General features: G+C 39.2%; 1 protein-coding gene across 13 annotated transcripts in view; it reads left to right on the top strand.

Moving 5' to 3' along the window:
* CELF1 (CUGBP Elav-like family member 1) overlaps positions 1-16,984 on the top strand; it is a 59,551-nt gene that overhangs the window by 28,452 nt on the left and 14,115 nt on the right. For 5 of the 13 annotated variants that reach the window (XM_063158888.1, XM_063158881.1, XM_063158878.1 and 2 more), the window contains 8 exons: positions 1,841-2,028; positions 2,786-2,868; positions 3,273-3,321; positions 7,346-7,480; positions 7,677-7,756; positions 8,149-8,310; positions 9,645-9,726; positions 12,711-12,839. In XM_063158888.1, coding sequence (XP_063014958.1) covers positions 1,851-2,028; positions 2,786-2,868; positions 3,273-3,321; positions 7,346-7,480; positions 7,677-7,756; positions 8,149-8,310; positions 9,645-9,726; positions 12,711-12,839 — 898 coding nt within the window. In that variant the 5' untranslated portion in view covers positions 1,841-1,850. The remainder of the gene's footprint in view (positions 1-1,840; positions 2,029-2,785; positions 2,869-3,272; positions 3,322-7,345; positions 7,481-7,676; positions 7,757-8,148; positions 8,311-9,644; positions 9,727-12,710; positions 12,840-16,984) is intronic. The other 8 variants (XM_063158889.1, XM_063158890.1, XM_063158891.1 and 5 more) reach the window with 5 other exon arrangements.

Genomic DNA, 16,984 nt, shown 5'->3' on the forward strand with positions numbered 1-16,984 from the left:
GGTTTGAAGATGGGGGGGAAATGGTCTGATAATTGTGGTGATAAGGACTAAGGAGGAATAAAGCTGTTTGATGACACTGCTTATTGTATGCTACAGGTACTGATATTATAACATGGATTGTTGAAATCACTTGTGGGAAGAACTGTTTCTGTTCTTCCCTATTAATGACTCCAGACTAAACCTTTTAATTAGGAGTAAAATATTCCTTGAATACTGTTGAGGTCATATTAAGAGTTGCCCAGTTAAAAGGAGCCATCTTGTGCTCTTGAAGCTACCCATGGAAGGCAGGGCTGAAAATTATTATTGGATAGGGTAAACAATTTCCAATTGTTCTTAACTGAAATGAAAAGAGGCAGTTTACATGTTTGTAAAGGGTGTTGTTTCCCTTGGCTGTTTGGAGAGGTGCTGACCCTTTCTGAGTGGAAAGGTGGAGAGGAGTGAAAGCATTTATGATTATTCTCTTCCCTTCTAGCAAGAAGCTTTGTTGTTTTCGAAGTCTGTTCATACAGCTATAAAATTATGAGCTTTCCCTAACATAATTTTTTTCCTTAGGTTCTGAACAGCAGTTTATTGATGGGGAAAAATACTAAACAGTACTGGGCTTGGATTTTTTTAAAATTCTTTTCAGGGAGAAATGCGATTTCAGATGGACAGTGAGGAATACTGTTTACTATCGTGCAGTTAAAAAGCCATTCAAACTGTCTTCAAAGGAGCAAAGCAGAGATGAAGAAAACTGACTGCTCTGGAAGAAGATCACCTTCTGCAAAGAGTTTGGGGCTGGGGGGAATCATTGTATAGTTGCTGTTCCACTCCCCATGTCCTTTCTAGATTATGCAGGGATTGGTCAGCAGTTTTAACCAACTAGTCACTATAGCTACAACAGGGTGTTGTTACAGTCAGACTTCTGCAGGGAGGGGTGCTCTGGTGTACCAGGCTGGGGGTACTGATAACAGACATCACACTGCACCTAACAAATAATGAGGTGTCAATACAGGGAGCAGTGAAGGACTTGTCAGCTGGCTGGGTGGAGCATAACACAGCTTTTATTAATAGGGTGTAAACTGCTCATATGGTTAGACAGAATGCCTTGGAACCTATTGAGGATTCCAATACTCAAAACTTCCATGTTGTTGTAGTCTAAGAAGTTACTTTTTTTTTTTTTTCCTCTGTTAGAACCCTGACATTATTGAACCTGATTCAGTCTGTGACTAACTGGATTGTCCAATCCCAGCCTTTTCATGTACAATTTAAGCCTCATTTTTTGCCAATTATTGTTGAAAGCTCCCTACTTTCACAAAGAAGTACTTCCTTGTAAACCTTTAAAGAAACTTACCATTGGATCAGGTTTTTTCTGTTTCTGTGTTTTAAGATGGATCTTCACCTTGAGAAACAGTTACAATTAGTCTCATGTAAAAATGTAGTCATAACATTCTCTCATTTTCGGTGGTTACTGATAACTTTAGTAGATTGTAGGTAGACTGAGCTTAGGTTCCTTTAAGTTCTGGTTTCTTTTTACATGGCTGAGCTAGTGTTAGTTTTCAGTTATCTCAGCAGATTTATATCCTGAATCCCAGATGTTGACTGCATTATGGGAACAGAGTTTTAAACAGCTGTATAGAGTGTGTTTCATTTCAAAGTACATAGCTTGCCCGTAAATGTGAGTGTACTCTGGTATGCATACTGGGAATGTGCAAGAGTTCCTTTTTATATGTATATTTTCATCATACACATTTATATATGTGTAGAAAATTAATTTTTCTTTAATTTTGCCATAGGCATGCTTTTGTTTAGAATTTGTAGGAAGATATAAACCAGAATTTTTTGGTTTTGTTTTTCTTAGTGCAAAGAAAATGAATGGCACACTGGATCACCCAGACCAACCTGATCTAGATGCTATCAAAATGTTTGTGGGTCAAGTCCCACGGAGCTGGTGTGAGAAGGATCTCAGAGAACTTTTTGAACAGTATGGTGCTGTCTATGAAATCAATGTCTTGCGGGACAGGAGCCAAAACCCTCCTCAAAGCAAAGGTGAGAACTTCTGTACTTCTCTTGTGAGACTTGGGATTTCAGCCACTTTCACATAATTGCAGTCTTAGCTGTATGCTTATTCAAACAGCCCTGTAGAGCTCTGTGTGACCAGATATGCATGCAAGCCCAGACTTCATAAAAGCTTTGTGTTTATCTAATTATACTTGAACTGTGATCCAGTCATTAGCTGAGCTCAGAAAAATAATAATTTTTTTTAGAGCTCAGCAGTGATGGGAGATGCTTGAGGAGTACGAATTATAATTGCAAAGCAGAACATCCAGTAATACTGTGTTGCTCCAGAGCATCACCGTGATGATGTCATATGATCAAAATAAGGCTGAATGGGACTCAATTTCAGATAAATATGAAATTGGGGTTTTAGTCATTTGTGTTAATCAAATACTTGTAAACATTACTAATTTTTGTGCCTGCATTTGCAGTTTGGTTATATGCAATATTTCCTATGAAGGTAGGTAGGGTTTTGGTACAAGGAAATAATTGAGTTTGAAAATGAAGTAGCCAACAGATATATCTGCTTGTTTTAATGGGATGTTGGGTTAGTTCTGAACATATTCTATTTTATTACACTTGGAAATCTTTCTTAAACTTTCACAAACAGTAGCACCTACCTGTTCCAGCACCTGACCTCTTCTTATCATACATTTTGCATTGGAAGTATGAAGTTGGGCTTGCAATTTCTGTACAGCGCTCCAAGATTGGGTATTCATTCCTCCTTAACATTTTGTTTCAATTGCAGGGTGCTGTTTTGTTACATTTTATACCCGTAAAGCTGCACTAGAAGCACAGAATGCTCTTCACAACATGAAGATCCTCCCAGGGGTAAGAGCAGAGCCCTGCTTTCTTCACAACTGTGTCTCGTTTCTCTGAGCTCCAGCACCACTGAAGCACAAACACATTATGTTGCCCTGAAATAATGTTGTGAAATCCTATTCAAAAGATCGGTGTTATGAGGTCTATATAATAGCAGAACTTACGGGAATTTTGGAGTATTTAAAAGAATGATATGGAAGTGAAGTGGGTGGAAATCGCTTTTATAATACTCCGAGGAGGAATGATGGCATATAATTAGGAAAGCCTTTTCTTGGAATTTTGTAGTGTTACATATGCACCTCTCTTGAGGCAATTTAAGCTATAATTTCTTTCTTTCACAATTGTTATGGGATGCATTCCATATAGTATGAAGTGGATGTAATCTGAGATTAAATAATCTTTTTACATTTCAGATGCACCATCCTATCCAGATGAAACCAGCTGACAGCGAAAAGAGTAATGGTAAGCTTTACTGAAGTCCCAGTTTGGTGTCATCATTTGGGCTAGTCCGGAAACTTGAGGATTTCCCTTTTGTTTAACAGCTTTTGATGAAGTCTTGAATTGGAGGCCTGGTTTTTTAAAAGAAAAAAAGTGAAATCAGAAAGGTGTGTTTTTAAATAATAGGTAGTGTGAGTGGTGTCTCTCAAATTCCATGACTCAGAGTATCTCTCTTGCTGCTGCTTGTGGTAGAACCATGTTGTCAGTTAGGGAAACATCCAGTGAGTTCTTCTTTGTACTAAGGTGGTTTAAATCTTTTTTGGGGACATGGGCAGTGAGATTGAGTGCATCCTCAGCAAGCTTATTGGTGATGTCAAGCTGAGTGCTGTGGTTATACCCTAGAGGGAAAGGAAGCAATCCAGAGGAGCCTTGACTGACTGGAGAGGTGGGCCTGTGTTGACCTCATGAAGTTCAGCAAGGCCAAGGTGCTGCAAACATGGATACAGGCTGAGTGATGAGTCAATTGAGAGCAGCCCTGAGAAGGACTTAGTGACTAAAAAATGGATATAAACATGCAGTGTGCACTTGCAGCACAGAAAACCAGTCATATCCTGGGCTGTAGCTAAAGGAGGCATAACAGGTTGAGGGGTGACTCTCCTTCTGCTGTTGTAAGACCCCATCTATTGCACTGCATCCAGCTCTGAGGCCCTCAGCATAAGACATGGACCTGGGAAGCATGTTCAGGGAAGGGCCATCAAGATATCCTAGGGACAGACACCTCCCCTGTGAGGACAGGCTGAGAGAGTTGGGGTTGTTCCACCTGGAGAAGTCAAGTCTCCAGGGAGCCTTCTAGCAGCCTGCCAGTACCTGAAGGGAGCCTACAAGGAGGATGTGGAGGGATTGTTTATCTAGGAGTATAGTGATAGCACAAGGGATCACAGTATTAAACTGAAAGAGATTTAGATTAGATTTTATGAAGAAATTCTATACCATAAGGATGGTGAAACATGGGAACACATTACCCAGAGTAACTGTGAATGCCCCATCCTTGGAGGTGTTCAAGACTTGTCTGGATGGGGCTTTAAGCACCCTGGTCTAGTCAGAGGAACTAGGTGATTTTTAAGGTCCTTTCTACACCAATCTATTCTATGATTTTATGAAATCTAGGAATGCTTTTTCATGTGTTTGTCCAATGTGAAGCAAAGTCCATTGCAGCTGGGGTGGGAATCAAAAATACTTCTTGTAGCATACAAGAGAGGTTGAGAATTAACAGCAGTTCAGTAGAGAAGAAAAACTGAATATTTCTGCACATTGGCCATTTCAGATGGATTAAGAATTTCTTCAGATGGATTAAGAGTTTCTCATCTACCACTGGGTAAATGATCATTTATCTATGCATTTCCTTGTGAGAAATGCCTTTCCTTTATGTACCCTACATACATGGATGTTCAAATATGTGTGTATCTGTATTGCTGCAACCTAAGCAAAGAAAGCATTTAGTATCCTATAGTTTCAGCCTTTCTAGGCTCAACCAAATTTTATTTTCTTCATTTGCAGTGGTTTGTGTTGCATCATGGAGAAGATAGTCCTGGTTTGAGAACGTTTACCCCTTATTAACATAATAGAAAAATAAAAGATGGAATGTATGGGTGACATATAGTAGGAGTAATTCCATCTGCAGATTTCTCCATGGGTATACAGGACACATTCCTGTGTAAATATATCTAGAAAGGAGTCATTCTTTTGAAGTATTTTTGGGAGGAGAACAGAATAGGTTCTCTAAACTTAAAATGACTTTACATTACATAGAAACACACATACAAATATCCTGGGAAAATAATGGAAAGTTTAAAAAAGTATTCAGTGGAATTTTAGGATGTTATTTCTGAGGCTATTATTTAACTCTTGAGTGTTAATAAAAAATGAAGGTGACAACAATAAATAAGAAAGCGTTAGTTATGAGAGTATTTGAACTTGCCACCAAGACAAGGGATTCTGGATCTCTTGGAACTAAAATGGTCTGCTAAAAGGATTTGAAAGCAGCTTTCTGCTCTAAGACCAGAAAATGAATTGGGTGCAACATTAAGATTTAAAGGCCAATTATAGTCATGTCTGCTGGAATAGTTTGGTGTCTTCCTTTCCAGCATCATAGAAGACTCAACAAGTAAGTTGGTTTCCCTTCACTATAGCATTGAATAGGAGAATGTTGTATTCATATTTCTCAAGTCCCATACTGCACCAAACTGTTCTTCTCTGCAGCACAGTCCTTCATGCGTCTTCTCAGGGGCTCCTCCTGGGCTCTTGACCCACCCCTATTTGTTCCAGTTACCTTCACAAGCTACAGCTGCTGCCCAACTAAGGGCTTGGCAGTTGTAGCTCGTTTGGAGTAACTAGGACCCACATACATAGATCTTAACAGGGACTCTCTCCATAAGGACCCACTTATTTAATACATAGATCTTACAGTACATAGATCTTAACAGGGACTCTCTCAATAACAATATGTATATTCAGGCCCCCACATTTCCCCCCTTTTCTTTTAACAATTATACAATTACAATACACATACAGTCCCAGCTCTCAAGCTGCCACAGCTCTCAGCTGTCTTGATACATACAAATCCCTAGATGTTCCAAGGCTCTTTTCCTTAAAGGCCATATTCTTACAGCTTTCTGCTGTTACAGCTCCTTAATTCAAAGGCCATAAGATATGCTAAAGTCCCAGCTCTCGGCTGTCCTTTCTTCCATAATATCGGGGGGTCCCATACCTTCTCTCGATGTTTGGCTGCGTGTTCTTCATCACATCGGGGTCACCAGTTGTTGTATTCATATTTCTCAAGTCCCATACTGTACCAAGCTGTTCTTCTCTGCAGCACAGTCCTTCATGTGTCTTCTCAGGGGCTCCTCCTGGGCTCTCGACCCACCCCTATTTATTCCAGTTACCTTCACGAGCTACAGCTGCTGCCCAGCTAAGGACTTGGCAGCTGTAGCTCGTTTGGAGTAACTAGGACCCACACAGATCTTACAGGGACTCTCTCCATAACAATACATATATTCAGGCCCCCACAGAAGACTTTTTTGAAGCTTCAAAATGTGCTAGAGTATTCATCATTTTATATCGTGATGAATGTTGTTTTGTATTTTCAAGTGATATTATGAATAATTCACTTCATCCTTTAAAAGGAGGTGTTTCAGAGGTGATCAGCATCCTTAAATAAGTAAATCAAGAGTATAAAAATCTGCTCTGAATTTAGATTTACCCCCCTCACTCAAGTGACCTTTAGCTGACATTAGTAACAACTAACTGAAAAATGAAGGGAAATGCCTTTCTGAACCAGTTATTTTAAATGGTCTGCCCACTGAAAGGTATTCTTCAACTCTAATATATCTAATAGCATCAGTATTTAGAGCCAAGAAACAGTACCACACAGTCCATGGTTTGATTTGAGGTGTTATTTTTGTGCTTTTGATGCAGATCAGAATGGGCCTATCAGTAACAGAAGTAAAAGTGTTCAGTTTTAGCAACTGCTGTTGCTTCCACTGTTGAGAGAGGAGCATGAGGAAATTGGCATATCTAAATTTAGGTGATTGGCATGAGGCTCAAAAGAAGCTTTCTAGAGTTCACTTGCTTGTTTATGTACAGTTAGGTATATGTTGGTAGTCTAAAGATAGAATAAGCAGAGGAAAGACAATGAAAGTAGTACAATAAACCACATTCAAGCCTTGCCTCACCTAGAACTGAAGAGATACAGGGAAGTGCTGAATCTGACATACTTTTTTTCTTCCTTTTTTAACATGTCTGTTGTTCACAGACTTAACAGGCTAAAATAATTAGCAAATCATAAAAATAAAATCATAAAACATCTGTCAGGTTCATTGAAGTACCTCATATGCATCCTGTTGAACTAAAGACACGGTCCATTACCAGGAATCTGGTTTGATAAGCACATATCCTAAATACAAGGGAAATAACTGCTGTTAACAGAGAAGTCCTAAGATCTAGTAAGCACATATTTGCTGGTAATACTCTTTATCTTTTGCTTCCTTAGCAGTAGAAGATAGGAAGTTGTTTATCGGAATGATATCCAAGAAGTGCAATGAAAATGACATTCGAGTGATGTTCTCCCCCTTTGGGCAGATTGAAGAATGCAGGATATTACGGGGCCCTGATGGCCTGAGCCGAGGTAAGCAAAGCAAGAAGCTTTTTTGGCAGTTTGAGGATGCTGGATGCTGCCTTTTGCATCTCAGCCTGGCATTTGAGCTTTTTCTGTGATTCCCACCTACACCTCCTCCCTACTCAGTAAGCATTTTCATTCCTGTATTCATCTCAATAATTGTGGAGGTAGTGAACAACTTGGTTCCTTTTTGTTCTTTCCCCAGGTTGTGCATTTGTGACTTTTACAACAAGAGCCATGGCACAAACAGCAATCAAAGCAATGCACCAAGCACAAACCATGGAGGTAAAACAAGTTAGTGGGTGTCAGGAGCAGGTGTAATTGTCAGGCAGTCACTATGGAGTTTCAGGGACTAGAGAGCAGAGAGAAGGACAAGTGCAGTTCTGTGTTTCTTCACAAAAACTGCTCCTGGACCCCTTGTGTTTGTTTTGCTCTATTTTTAGAGTTGGAGATAGAAACTTCATCTGCAAAGAAAATACTAAAATACAAAACAGAATTAAAAGCAAACAAGATTTTAAACCTTTGATGAAATGTCTGTTTGAATATATATATAATATATATGTCTGTATCTATGCATAGAGGAGGAGGGGAATGATTCCAATGACTGGGTCTTAACTCAGTATTTTTGTGACTGCTGGGGATAGCAAGTATGTAATTGTTTGAATTGCTATTTGCAGGGTTGCTCTTCTCCCATTGTTGTAAAATTTGCAGACACGCAGAAGGACAAAGAGCAGAAACGAATTGCTCAGCAACTTCAGCAACAAATGCAACAGATCAGTGCTGCCTCAATATGGGGGAACCTGGCTGGTCTGAACACACTTGGACCCCAGTACTTAGCAGTGAGTTTCTGATTTGGGTTCTTTTCATCTCTTCCGGAATTGGAGTGTCTGACTGTCTTACAGTGTTTAATATATTCATTTTTAGAAGGCTCCTGGAAGATAGGAGCTGGGTTCTTAATCCCCATTTTGTGGATCAGAAGGCTGAAATCGTGTTATGTGCTCTCATCTAGTTGGGATACTTTTATAGGACGATTTCAGCCCCAGTCAGAGTAGCCCTAGTTACTGAAACTTTGGGTTTTTCTCCTGCATTCTGTAGAATGTGCTTTTTCTGTATATAGTATTGCCTCAATGTTTACCATATAAATGCCCTTTTCATGTCTATCTGATGACATAGTTCTTGTATTCCTTTATAATTTTCCTTTATTTCTGTTGTCCTCTTCCAGTGAAACCTGGAACAGTACTTGGTACTGTCCAGATAGAAAGGATGATCAGATTTGAAGCAGAGTAAACCCAAACAACAACCAACCAAAAAAAAGCAAACCCTACAGAAAATACAGAGGAGCTATTCTGTTCAGCAAAAATGATGTAACAGAGGGTAGACTGTAGCTTCATTTCAGTTGATTTTGCTGGGTTCCTGAAGGATGAACTTTTCAAAAACTGATATGCTTTTGTTCAAGAGAGTTGCCAGAGTAGGTCTGACAACTGTATTCATGTAATATTAAGTCTGAGGAACAGAAAAGGAAAATTTCATTTCATTCTTGGTATGGTGTATAGTTGAAATGGGACAATTCTCTTACGACTTTTTTAGTTTTGGTAGATTGGAATTCTTTTAATAACAGCTAGTTAATAGAAAAAGGATTTGGAGATCTCTAAAAATCTTCTGAGCTAAAGCTTGAAATGTCTTTTATGTCTGCTGTGCATAAGGAGAGTAGAGGAGGTTCCCTCTCCTGGTGGCTCTTTCATTTTGGTTCGGCATTGCCATTTGGCCCATGCTGGCAGTGTCAGCTGTACAGTCTGTTTTGAGGTAGCATATCCTTAGGGTTGGTAATCCTGCCTTAGGTGCTTTGAATAAGAATTCTCTCACTACTGATTCTGCTGGTTTTGTCTTTGCGTGTTGGCTATAATTTTCCCTCAGCACTGCTGATATTGAGTGAGGAAAGCATTGTGCTGTTGCTTTGGCTGCAAAGTGCTGCATGGGCTACGTGGAGCTTCACTGTGGTGGTGCTCTGGCTGTGTTGTTCAGGGAATTCTCTTTATGCTTTGCTGCCATGTGGTGCATGGGCTGCGGGAATTCATTTGTGACGGCGCTCTGGCTGTGGTGTGATGCAGTTTCTCCCAGAAGCAGAGCCAGCCCTCACTCTCACTCTTGTTTTGTTTTTTGGTGTAATGTCTAGCTTTATTTGCAGCTCCTTCAGCAGACAGCAGCTGCTTCATCTGGGAACCTGAACACACTGAGCAGCCTCCACCCAATGGGAGGTGAGTTTTCTTCAAGCAGAAGACAAATTAAGTGCCAAACAAAAGAGAACAAGGGTAGACAAAGTAGCCAAAAGGCTGTAGGCATTTTAATCTCATTTAAATAAGTAGTCCTGTGTTTGCCTACTCCTTTGAAATTACAGGAATTCTCTGCTACAAGTGTGGCTGTTCCTTCTTAATCTTACTTAACTATTGTCCCCAAGGTAAGTGGTGGTATCTCCCCAACCTCTGGCATTTAAAATTGTCTTCCCTTATGGGTAGCAAAAAGAATGCTCTCTGTATTTGTTTTCATCCAAACAGGTGCAAATGTGAAGAGCTGTTTTTTTGAAATAGGCACTCACTAATGCACATGTTTTCAATGGTTCTGGATTCTTAGTTTTCCCATTTTCAATACCCAAGAACAAAGCATTTACATTGGAAATACATTGTTGTTAGGAATGTGAGCTAGTGCTTCATTCAGATTCTTTTATTCATTCATTTGAATTACAGTTCATTATGCCATTACTTTTAGGGAAAATCAGCTTCATAGATAAGAGCCAAATTCCTTGCTATGGACTACTAGTCAGAATATTCACTGAGTATAGCAGTCCTGGAGCTGTAAATTGGTTGTCCCTTTTGTCTTCACACAGTTGGGAATAATAAAACACATGTTAGCAACTCCTTTCACCACATTCTCTAAATTCTCCTGCTGGCAGAGAAATCTATAGTTTTGATTTTAATACTGAAGACTTTCAACTTTTCAAATTGCCTCCTGGAGTTTAATGGTAGTTGCCAGTATCACGTGTCCTTTCTGTGCAGAAGTTCATCCAAAAGTGTCTTTGTAGATCTGACTTGCATTGGCTGGTGCACCCATCAGTAACAATTACAGCTGTTTGCAAAGTGTTACATTTTCATTTGTAAGAATTTTGATTTATACTGGAAGTTGATTCTGAATTCAGCTTGCTACATTGACTTCTTTCATGTTAGACCTCTTCAGAGCTTTTAGATCCAAGACCTGTGCAAAAAGCAACTTGTTAAAAAACCATTTCACTGATATGCTGTGTGGGGATGACTATAAATTATTTTGTTGGGCACATGATCCTGCCTTTCCCGCCTCTTGTGTCTGCTTAAAAACAGGATGTAATAAAGAAGAGAGTACAGCAGTAAGCACTGGGGCAGAGGGAAGGGCATAACTGTCTGAAATTGAGAAGTTTACAGGGTAATTCTTTCTTCACTATTAAAGAACAAAACAAAACAACCCCCCCCCCAAAAAAAAACAACAACAACAACAGCAAAAACCACCACACCTTTAAACCTGAAATCCAGACATATAAATAGTGTGTTACATGGTTATTCCAAATCTGATTCCTTACCAAAGAAGTTGTAGTTTTAAGGTCTTGATGATATCTCAGCTGATCTCCTTTCTTGAAATTCATAGAAAGAGAAATTAACTAGGTTATTAGATCCCACACTTACCAGACTTTGCAGACAAAATTTAATCTCAACGCTGTTTGAAAGCAGATGGGAAAACAGTGTGATGACAAGAGGACAGGTGCAGCGTGCACATGACAAACTGCTTCAGTAAGGAACAAGCTGCTCTGTTCTTCATTAGCTCCAACACTTGCACTTTTAACCCTCTGTAGCACAATAAAAGCAAAATAGAAAACTTCTTTAGCTTTATGCTTTTATGTTACAATTGAATCTTTAGAATCTAAATAAAGGCAGAATCCATTTGTTTTAGATACTAAATTTGCCAAAGGAAACAGATCCTGCCACAAACGCGTAACAATTGAAAAAGAGTTTAAAAAACCAAACAAACTATACTGAAGGTATTAGAAGTACTTTAGAAAGTAATTTGTCTATCATGCATTGTCACATTCTTATGTTGTCAATTTAATGCTTAAATTACAAAACTGAGGTTTTAATTATTTGAGATGTGTGCTTTGCTCCCAAGGTCTTACTGAGTATCCAAAAGATGAGATACTATGTCTGCTTAGGATGTTCTGATGTTTTTAAATGAAGGGTGATTAATTTAGTTTTGTTTCTAATTATGTTGGGAATAAGTATTAGGGATTGTCTGAAGTCAGATGAAGAGAGAAGGAATTGTTTAAATAATCAAAGGTAGAGACAAGAAATGGAAAATAAGGGAAAAGTAAAGGGAGGCAGAATTGGAAGAATAGAGCTAGTCTACCAAAGGATGGTTAAAATTCAGGAGGAGATCCATTCTAATGGATCCTCTGGCAGAAAAAGAGCAAAATACAGTCAGTACTGACCAAATGGTTTCATTCAGAGGCAGTGGCTCAAAGTGAAGGTGAATCAGATTAATAAATTGACCAGTAAAATTCATAAACACAGGGGTCCCTTGCTTCCCACACAGAGCATGCCTGAGGTTTTGTTTTACTTTCCGGTGGGTTTGACCAGCCTGCACATACATTGGTTGATCCTGTGGTCATGAGTTGCCACTTCACAATTGTCTAACAATTGACTGTTGCTTCTTGGCTGCCAGGGGGACCAAACAAAACATGCTGATGATCAGCTGATGGTGGGTTGAAGCCATGCCTTTGTGGCCTCTGTAGTGTGAGGCCTTCGTGAAGGAATTTTGCAGTTAGTGCTGTCCACATACAAAGAGTGTGGAGGACGTGAGGGCGGGAGAAGTTGTTGGCCTGGTGTCTAGGCAAGTTCTGTAGCTTGCACATAAGCTCTCAGACCCTGGCTTAACTCCTATGTTTTGTTGACTGGAGAGAACACTGCTTGAAAATGTCTGTCCTTTGGAGTCTCCATCTGGCGTATTGACTTCCTGGCCTTTTCCAGAATCACATTTATCTGGGGAAAGAGAAAGATGTTCAGTTATAGCAAGGAGCTGCAATGTAGGAAGGATTGGTAACTAGTGTCAAGGCTGTTGCTTTTAAGCTCGCTGCCGTTGTTCCCTGTGATGAGCTTGCTGTGTGTGTCACACGTGGGTGCCGTGGCAGTGCCAGCAGACCCTCGCATTGCTGCCTGTGTTGCAGGACTGAACGCCATGCAGTTACAGAACCTGGCTGCCCTGGCAGCCGCGGCCAGCGCGGCTCAGAACACACCGAGTGGCACCGCCGCGCTCACCTCCTCCAGCAGCCCCCTGAGCGTGCTCACCAGCTCAGGTAAGAGACTGCCCCTGCCCTAGCCTGACCTGCACTGCCCTGGAAGTCCTGTCACCTGTTTGTCTAGCCCTTTTTGTCACTTTCATGTTGATCTTTAGTAGAGAAGCAGTTTACTAGTAGATTCACTGGCCTCTGTTTAGGATAGATATCTTTGCCACTAGCAAAAGCTTTTTTGCCTGCTGTGTCTCTTTCTCCAAATGGTCAGATTAATTTAGAGTAAAAAGAATTTTTGAGGTCATCATGAAGCAGAAAGGTAGGTGACCTTCTTCCAGTCATATTATTACAATCTCATCACATATTTGGTTTATCTGTGATTTTAAGCAGACACAGGTAAATACACCCTGTTCCTCTCAATATGGAAAGAGAAAATGCCTTTAGCATGAGGTAAAGCATTCTGTGTGCTAGAACAGTACAGTTTATATTCCATTAATGAAGATAAGGATATTATAACTTCCTCATAAAAGTAGAATAAACAGACACCTAGCACTTCTACTGGAAAGTGGTTGTATAGAGCGTAGTTAATGAGTTGCACATAAAAATCAGTATCTTCCTTTTGCCTGCCTTTTTTGTGTTTTGTTTGTTTTGAGTTGTTTTTTTTAAACTTTAGGTTATGTACATTAACCAGAGATACTAGAATGTCCAAGTAGTGTTCTTTAGCTGCCTTATTGTTAAATGTGATCATTAAATGCAAAAAGCAAAAAACTAAAAATAAATTCAGTTGTGTTTATGGCAGACATACTAAGTTTTTATCACAAATGAGGATCAGTATTCTGCTCAGTTATTTCTATCCTATTTTGAGTTATTACTAAATCCTGGCATGAGAAGGGAGACCCTGTATTTTCAGGGTGTCAGTTTTCTAGCATCTCTGGCTTCTGTCCTACAGAATTGACATCCTCACCTGTGATTGTGAGAGACCAAAGAGGGTTGGAGGAGCGGGTTTTACATTTCCACAGGTAGATTTTGAGTTGCGTAGGAGGACCAAGGAGCCAGGCTAAGAGATTATAAAGAGATTACAAGGAAAAGCTGTTTAGAAAACCTTCTGTCACATGATTGGAAGTTAAACCATGGGTGCTTTGCACAGTTTTCTTTCTACTTAAAGAAATCCCAAAGAAAGAATTAGTCCAAAGAGTGTTCTGTTGCAGGACATTTTTTTTACATAGAAACTTCGTGGTCTGCAATCGTTAAAAGATTGAAATTGTTAAACTTATCTTGACTCACAGCTGTGTATCCTATTCTATAATTTAAAAACAAAAGAGAACAAACAAAAAACTATGAAGAGTTCAGACTACAGAAGCACTGCATTCATAACCCAGTAATGCTTCTTCATCATAAAGGAAGCATGAAGGTCAATGTATCTGACAGTTTCTCCTATATTTCCTCATGCTTTGTCAGGTTACAATTTGTTGAGATTGGCACTTAGAACTAAGATTTTCCTATTGGTTGTCTCATCTGATGACTGCAGCAAGTTTGTTCTCTGTTTGTTGAGGTGGAGAAGGGCTGGCAGGTTGTGAAGTTCAAATGTCAGATGTGCTAGAAAAAGCAGGGACAGCCTCGTCTCAGTAGTGTGCAGTGAAAGGATAAGGGCAATGGACACAAGCTGCAGCCAAGAAAATTCTGATTAGATAGAAAAATAAAATTATTGGCAAGAGTGATCAAGCTCAGGAACAAGGTGCCAGAGGGGCTGTGAAGTCTCCATCATTTCAGAGACTGAGAATTCAATTGGAAAGGACATTTTCAAATTCAGAGGTTAGATGAGCTCTGAGCAGACTGTTAGACAGGAAAATCTACAGAGGTCACTTTCAAATTAAGTTATGCTACTATTCAGTGATTTTTTGGAATTGGCTTTCCCTCTCTGAATTTTGGCTGTTCCACAGAACTATGCAGGTTCCTTTTTCCTTGATGAGAGACATACTTCAGGACTCTTCCATTTGTTATCATTCTCATGAAGGGGCTCAGGGATGGGGAGCAGCCCATTTTCTAGTACTTTCTGTGCTGAATTCAAATACCCTTCTGATTATCAGTAATATCACTAAATGGTTTTGTGTCAACAATTCAGTTATCATGGTGAATCGTTTGTATTAATATCCTATACAGATTTATCAATTAACTCTTCACAGACCTGTAACATGAAGCAAGCACTATTGGCTTCCTCTCTAAACCTAATTTCAAATATAATTTTAAAGAGTAAAAATTAGCTTTGTTCAAAATAAATAAAAAGTTTGAGAGCATGTTGTCTGTAAGTAGTCACTGACATCAAATTCTGAAACATTTCTAATGCCTTTTGTTAGAGGTATAAATATGCTTCACCTTTTAGGACTACACTCAGACTGGGATGAGAGGAAGCCTTAATGTGTACAGACACATTCAATCCCATAATACTTCCTGTAATTGTACAGCTTTTTGACTCTCTAGTCTTCAAGGAAACTTGAGATTCTATTTTGGTTAATATTCATATGTGCATTCACTCTGTATATGTTCACATAGAAGGCTGTTGGGCTCCACACAGAAAACATCTGTCCCTCCTGAACCATACCCAGACCCTGAAGAAATTCAGTATATAGCAGTTCAATACCATGTGTTAGTAAGTGCCTGCCTTGTCTGAGGGACATATGGCAACATCTACTGTGATAACCTCTTAAACCTAACTGCAGATGAGATGACTAACTCCTTGACTTCTCTCCATCTGTCATCCAAATGTTCACCTGATGCTTACTTGGACATCTCTGCTCAAATTGCATAATTGGTGAAAAAATCCAGACAGTCCTCCTGCATAGTTGCTTTCTTGACTTTCTTTCATCTGCACTGATTCCATTTGTATCTGGGGAGCTTGGAAGTCTACACACATGGACTTATGGATGAGTTACCTGTTGGAATGGTGGAACTCAGGGGAGTTATGTATTGTTGTTGTGCTGCCTTCCTACCCATTTCAGACAATTTTTTTTAGATAGTTCCAAGCACTATCCAAGTTGTGTATTTTGATGTAGGATGAGGTGAAGGAAGACCTTCAGCTTGCTGAAGATCAGCTCGTGGAACTGAACAGTCTGCTGCTGTTATGTAGTTGTTGTTGCAGAGACCATGGCTGTAGATAAATTCAAACTGCTTGTGAAAGGAACATCCAAGGAAGTACTATAGAAATATCTCAGGTTAGGAGTGTCTTGTCTGCCATCTTTTTGACTTAAGCACCAATAAGAGTTATCTGCTTCAGAGGAAAATGAAATGGTTGCAAACACTGAGGTATGTTTCTATTTGTCTTCCTTCTAAAGGCAACCTCAAAGCTTAAGTGATTTTCCTGGACTTGATGTGTCTCTGGCAAAATTCTTTTCAGAGATAACAGAGTATTTCTGGTTTTACTGGAACTAATTCAGGTACAGTTCAGTCACATTCATCACCTGAATTTAACTTTTCTTCAGGTCATTTATTGGATGCTACATGGCTGAATTAGGACAGACTTAGTGTTCTCTCAGTTTACCTACCTCCACAAGTTGTTACTTGATGTCCTTGTCTGAGTTTCATTTTCTTTCTAATAATATGTCTTTCAGTATCTTTCTACTGTCCTTTATTACATATCCAAATTTTCTTTAAACCTTTTTAAGCATTTTCAGCTACTTCTGTTAGAGTTCGCCTTTTTTACTAGATATAACTCAGTATATGGATTTAAGAAAACATAACCTTAGCAGCAAGAAAAAATCCAACAACCCACCAAAAAACTGCACAGAAACATCATTAAGAATTAGGGATAGAGTAAAGAACATGTATAAAACAATATTGATTTCCCATCCCCATTGCTTTGTTCTCTTTTCTGATCTAAAATATAACACAAGAAAAACAGAACAGAAATGTTGACTAGAACAGTAGAACTCCTTTACTATTAGGAGTAGTCTGAAAAATAGACTACAAATACATTAGTGTTGTGATGAATAGGAAAGAACAGACATTAGATATTTCAAGAACAGAATTGCCGGATATCAGGTCAAGTTGTCACCTGATCATTTAAAAATATAAAACAGCTTTTTCTTAGCATTGTGTGGTTAAATTGCAGAAGTTGTGCCTTAGAACATAGTGGAGTCTAACAATTTGGTTTTCACATTGTGTGAAATTAATGAATGAAAATTGTAACTTTATTACAAAGACATTGCCTTTGGCTG

Source organism: Melospiza melodia, chromosome 6 (assembly GCF_035770615.1).
Source record: "Melospiza melodia melodia isolate bMelMel2 chromosome 6, bMelMel2.pri, whole genome shotgun sequence".
Lineage (NCBI taxonomy): Eukaryota > Metazoa > Chordata > Aves > Passeriformes > Passerellidae > Melospiza > Melospiza melodia.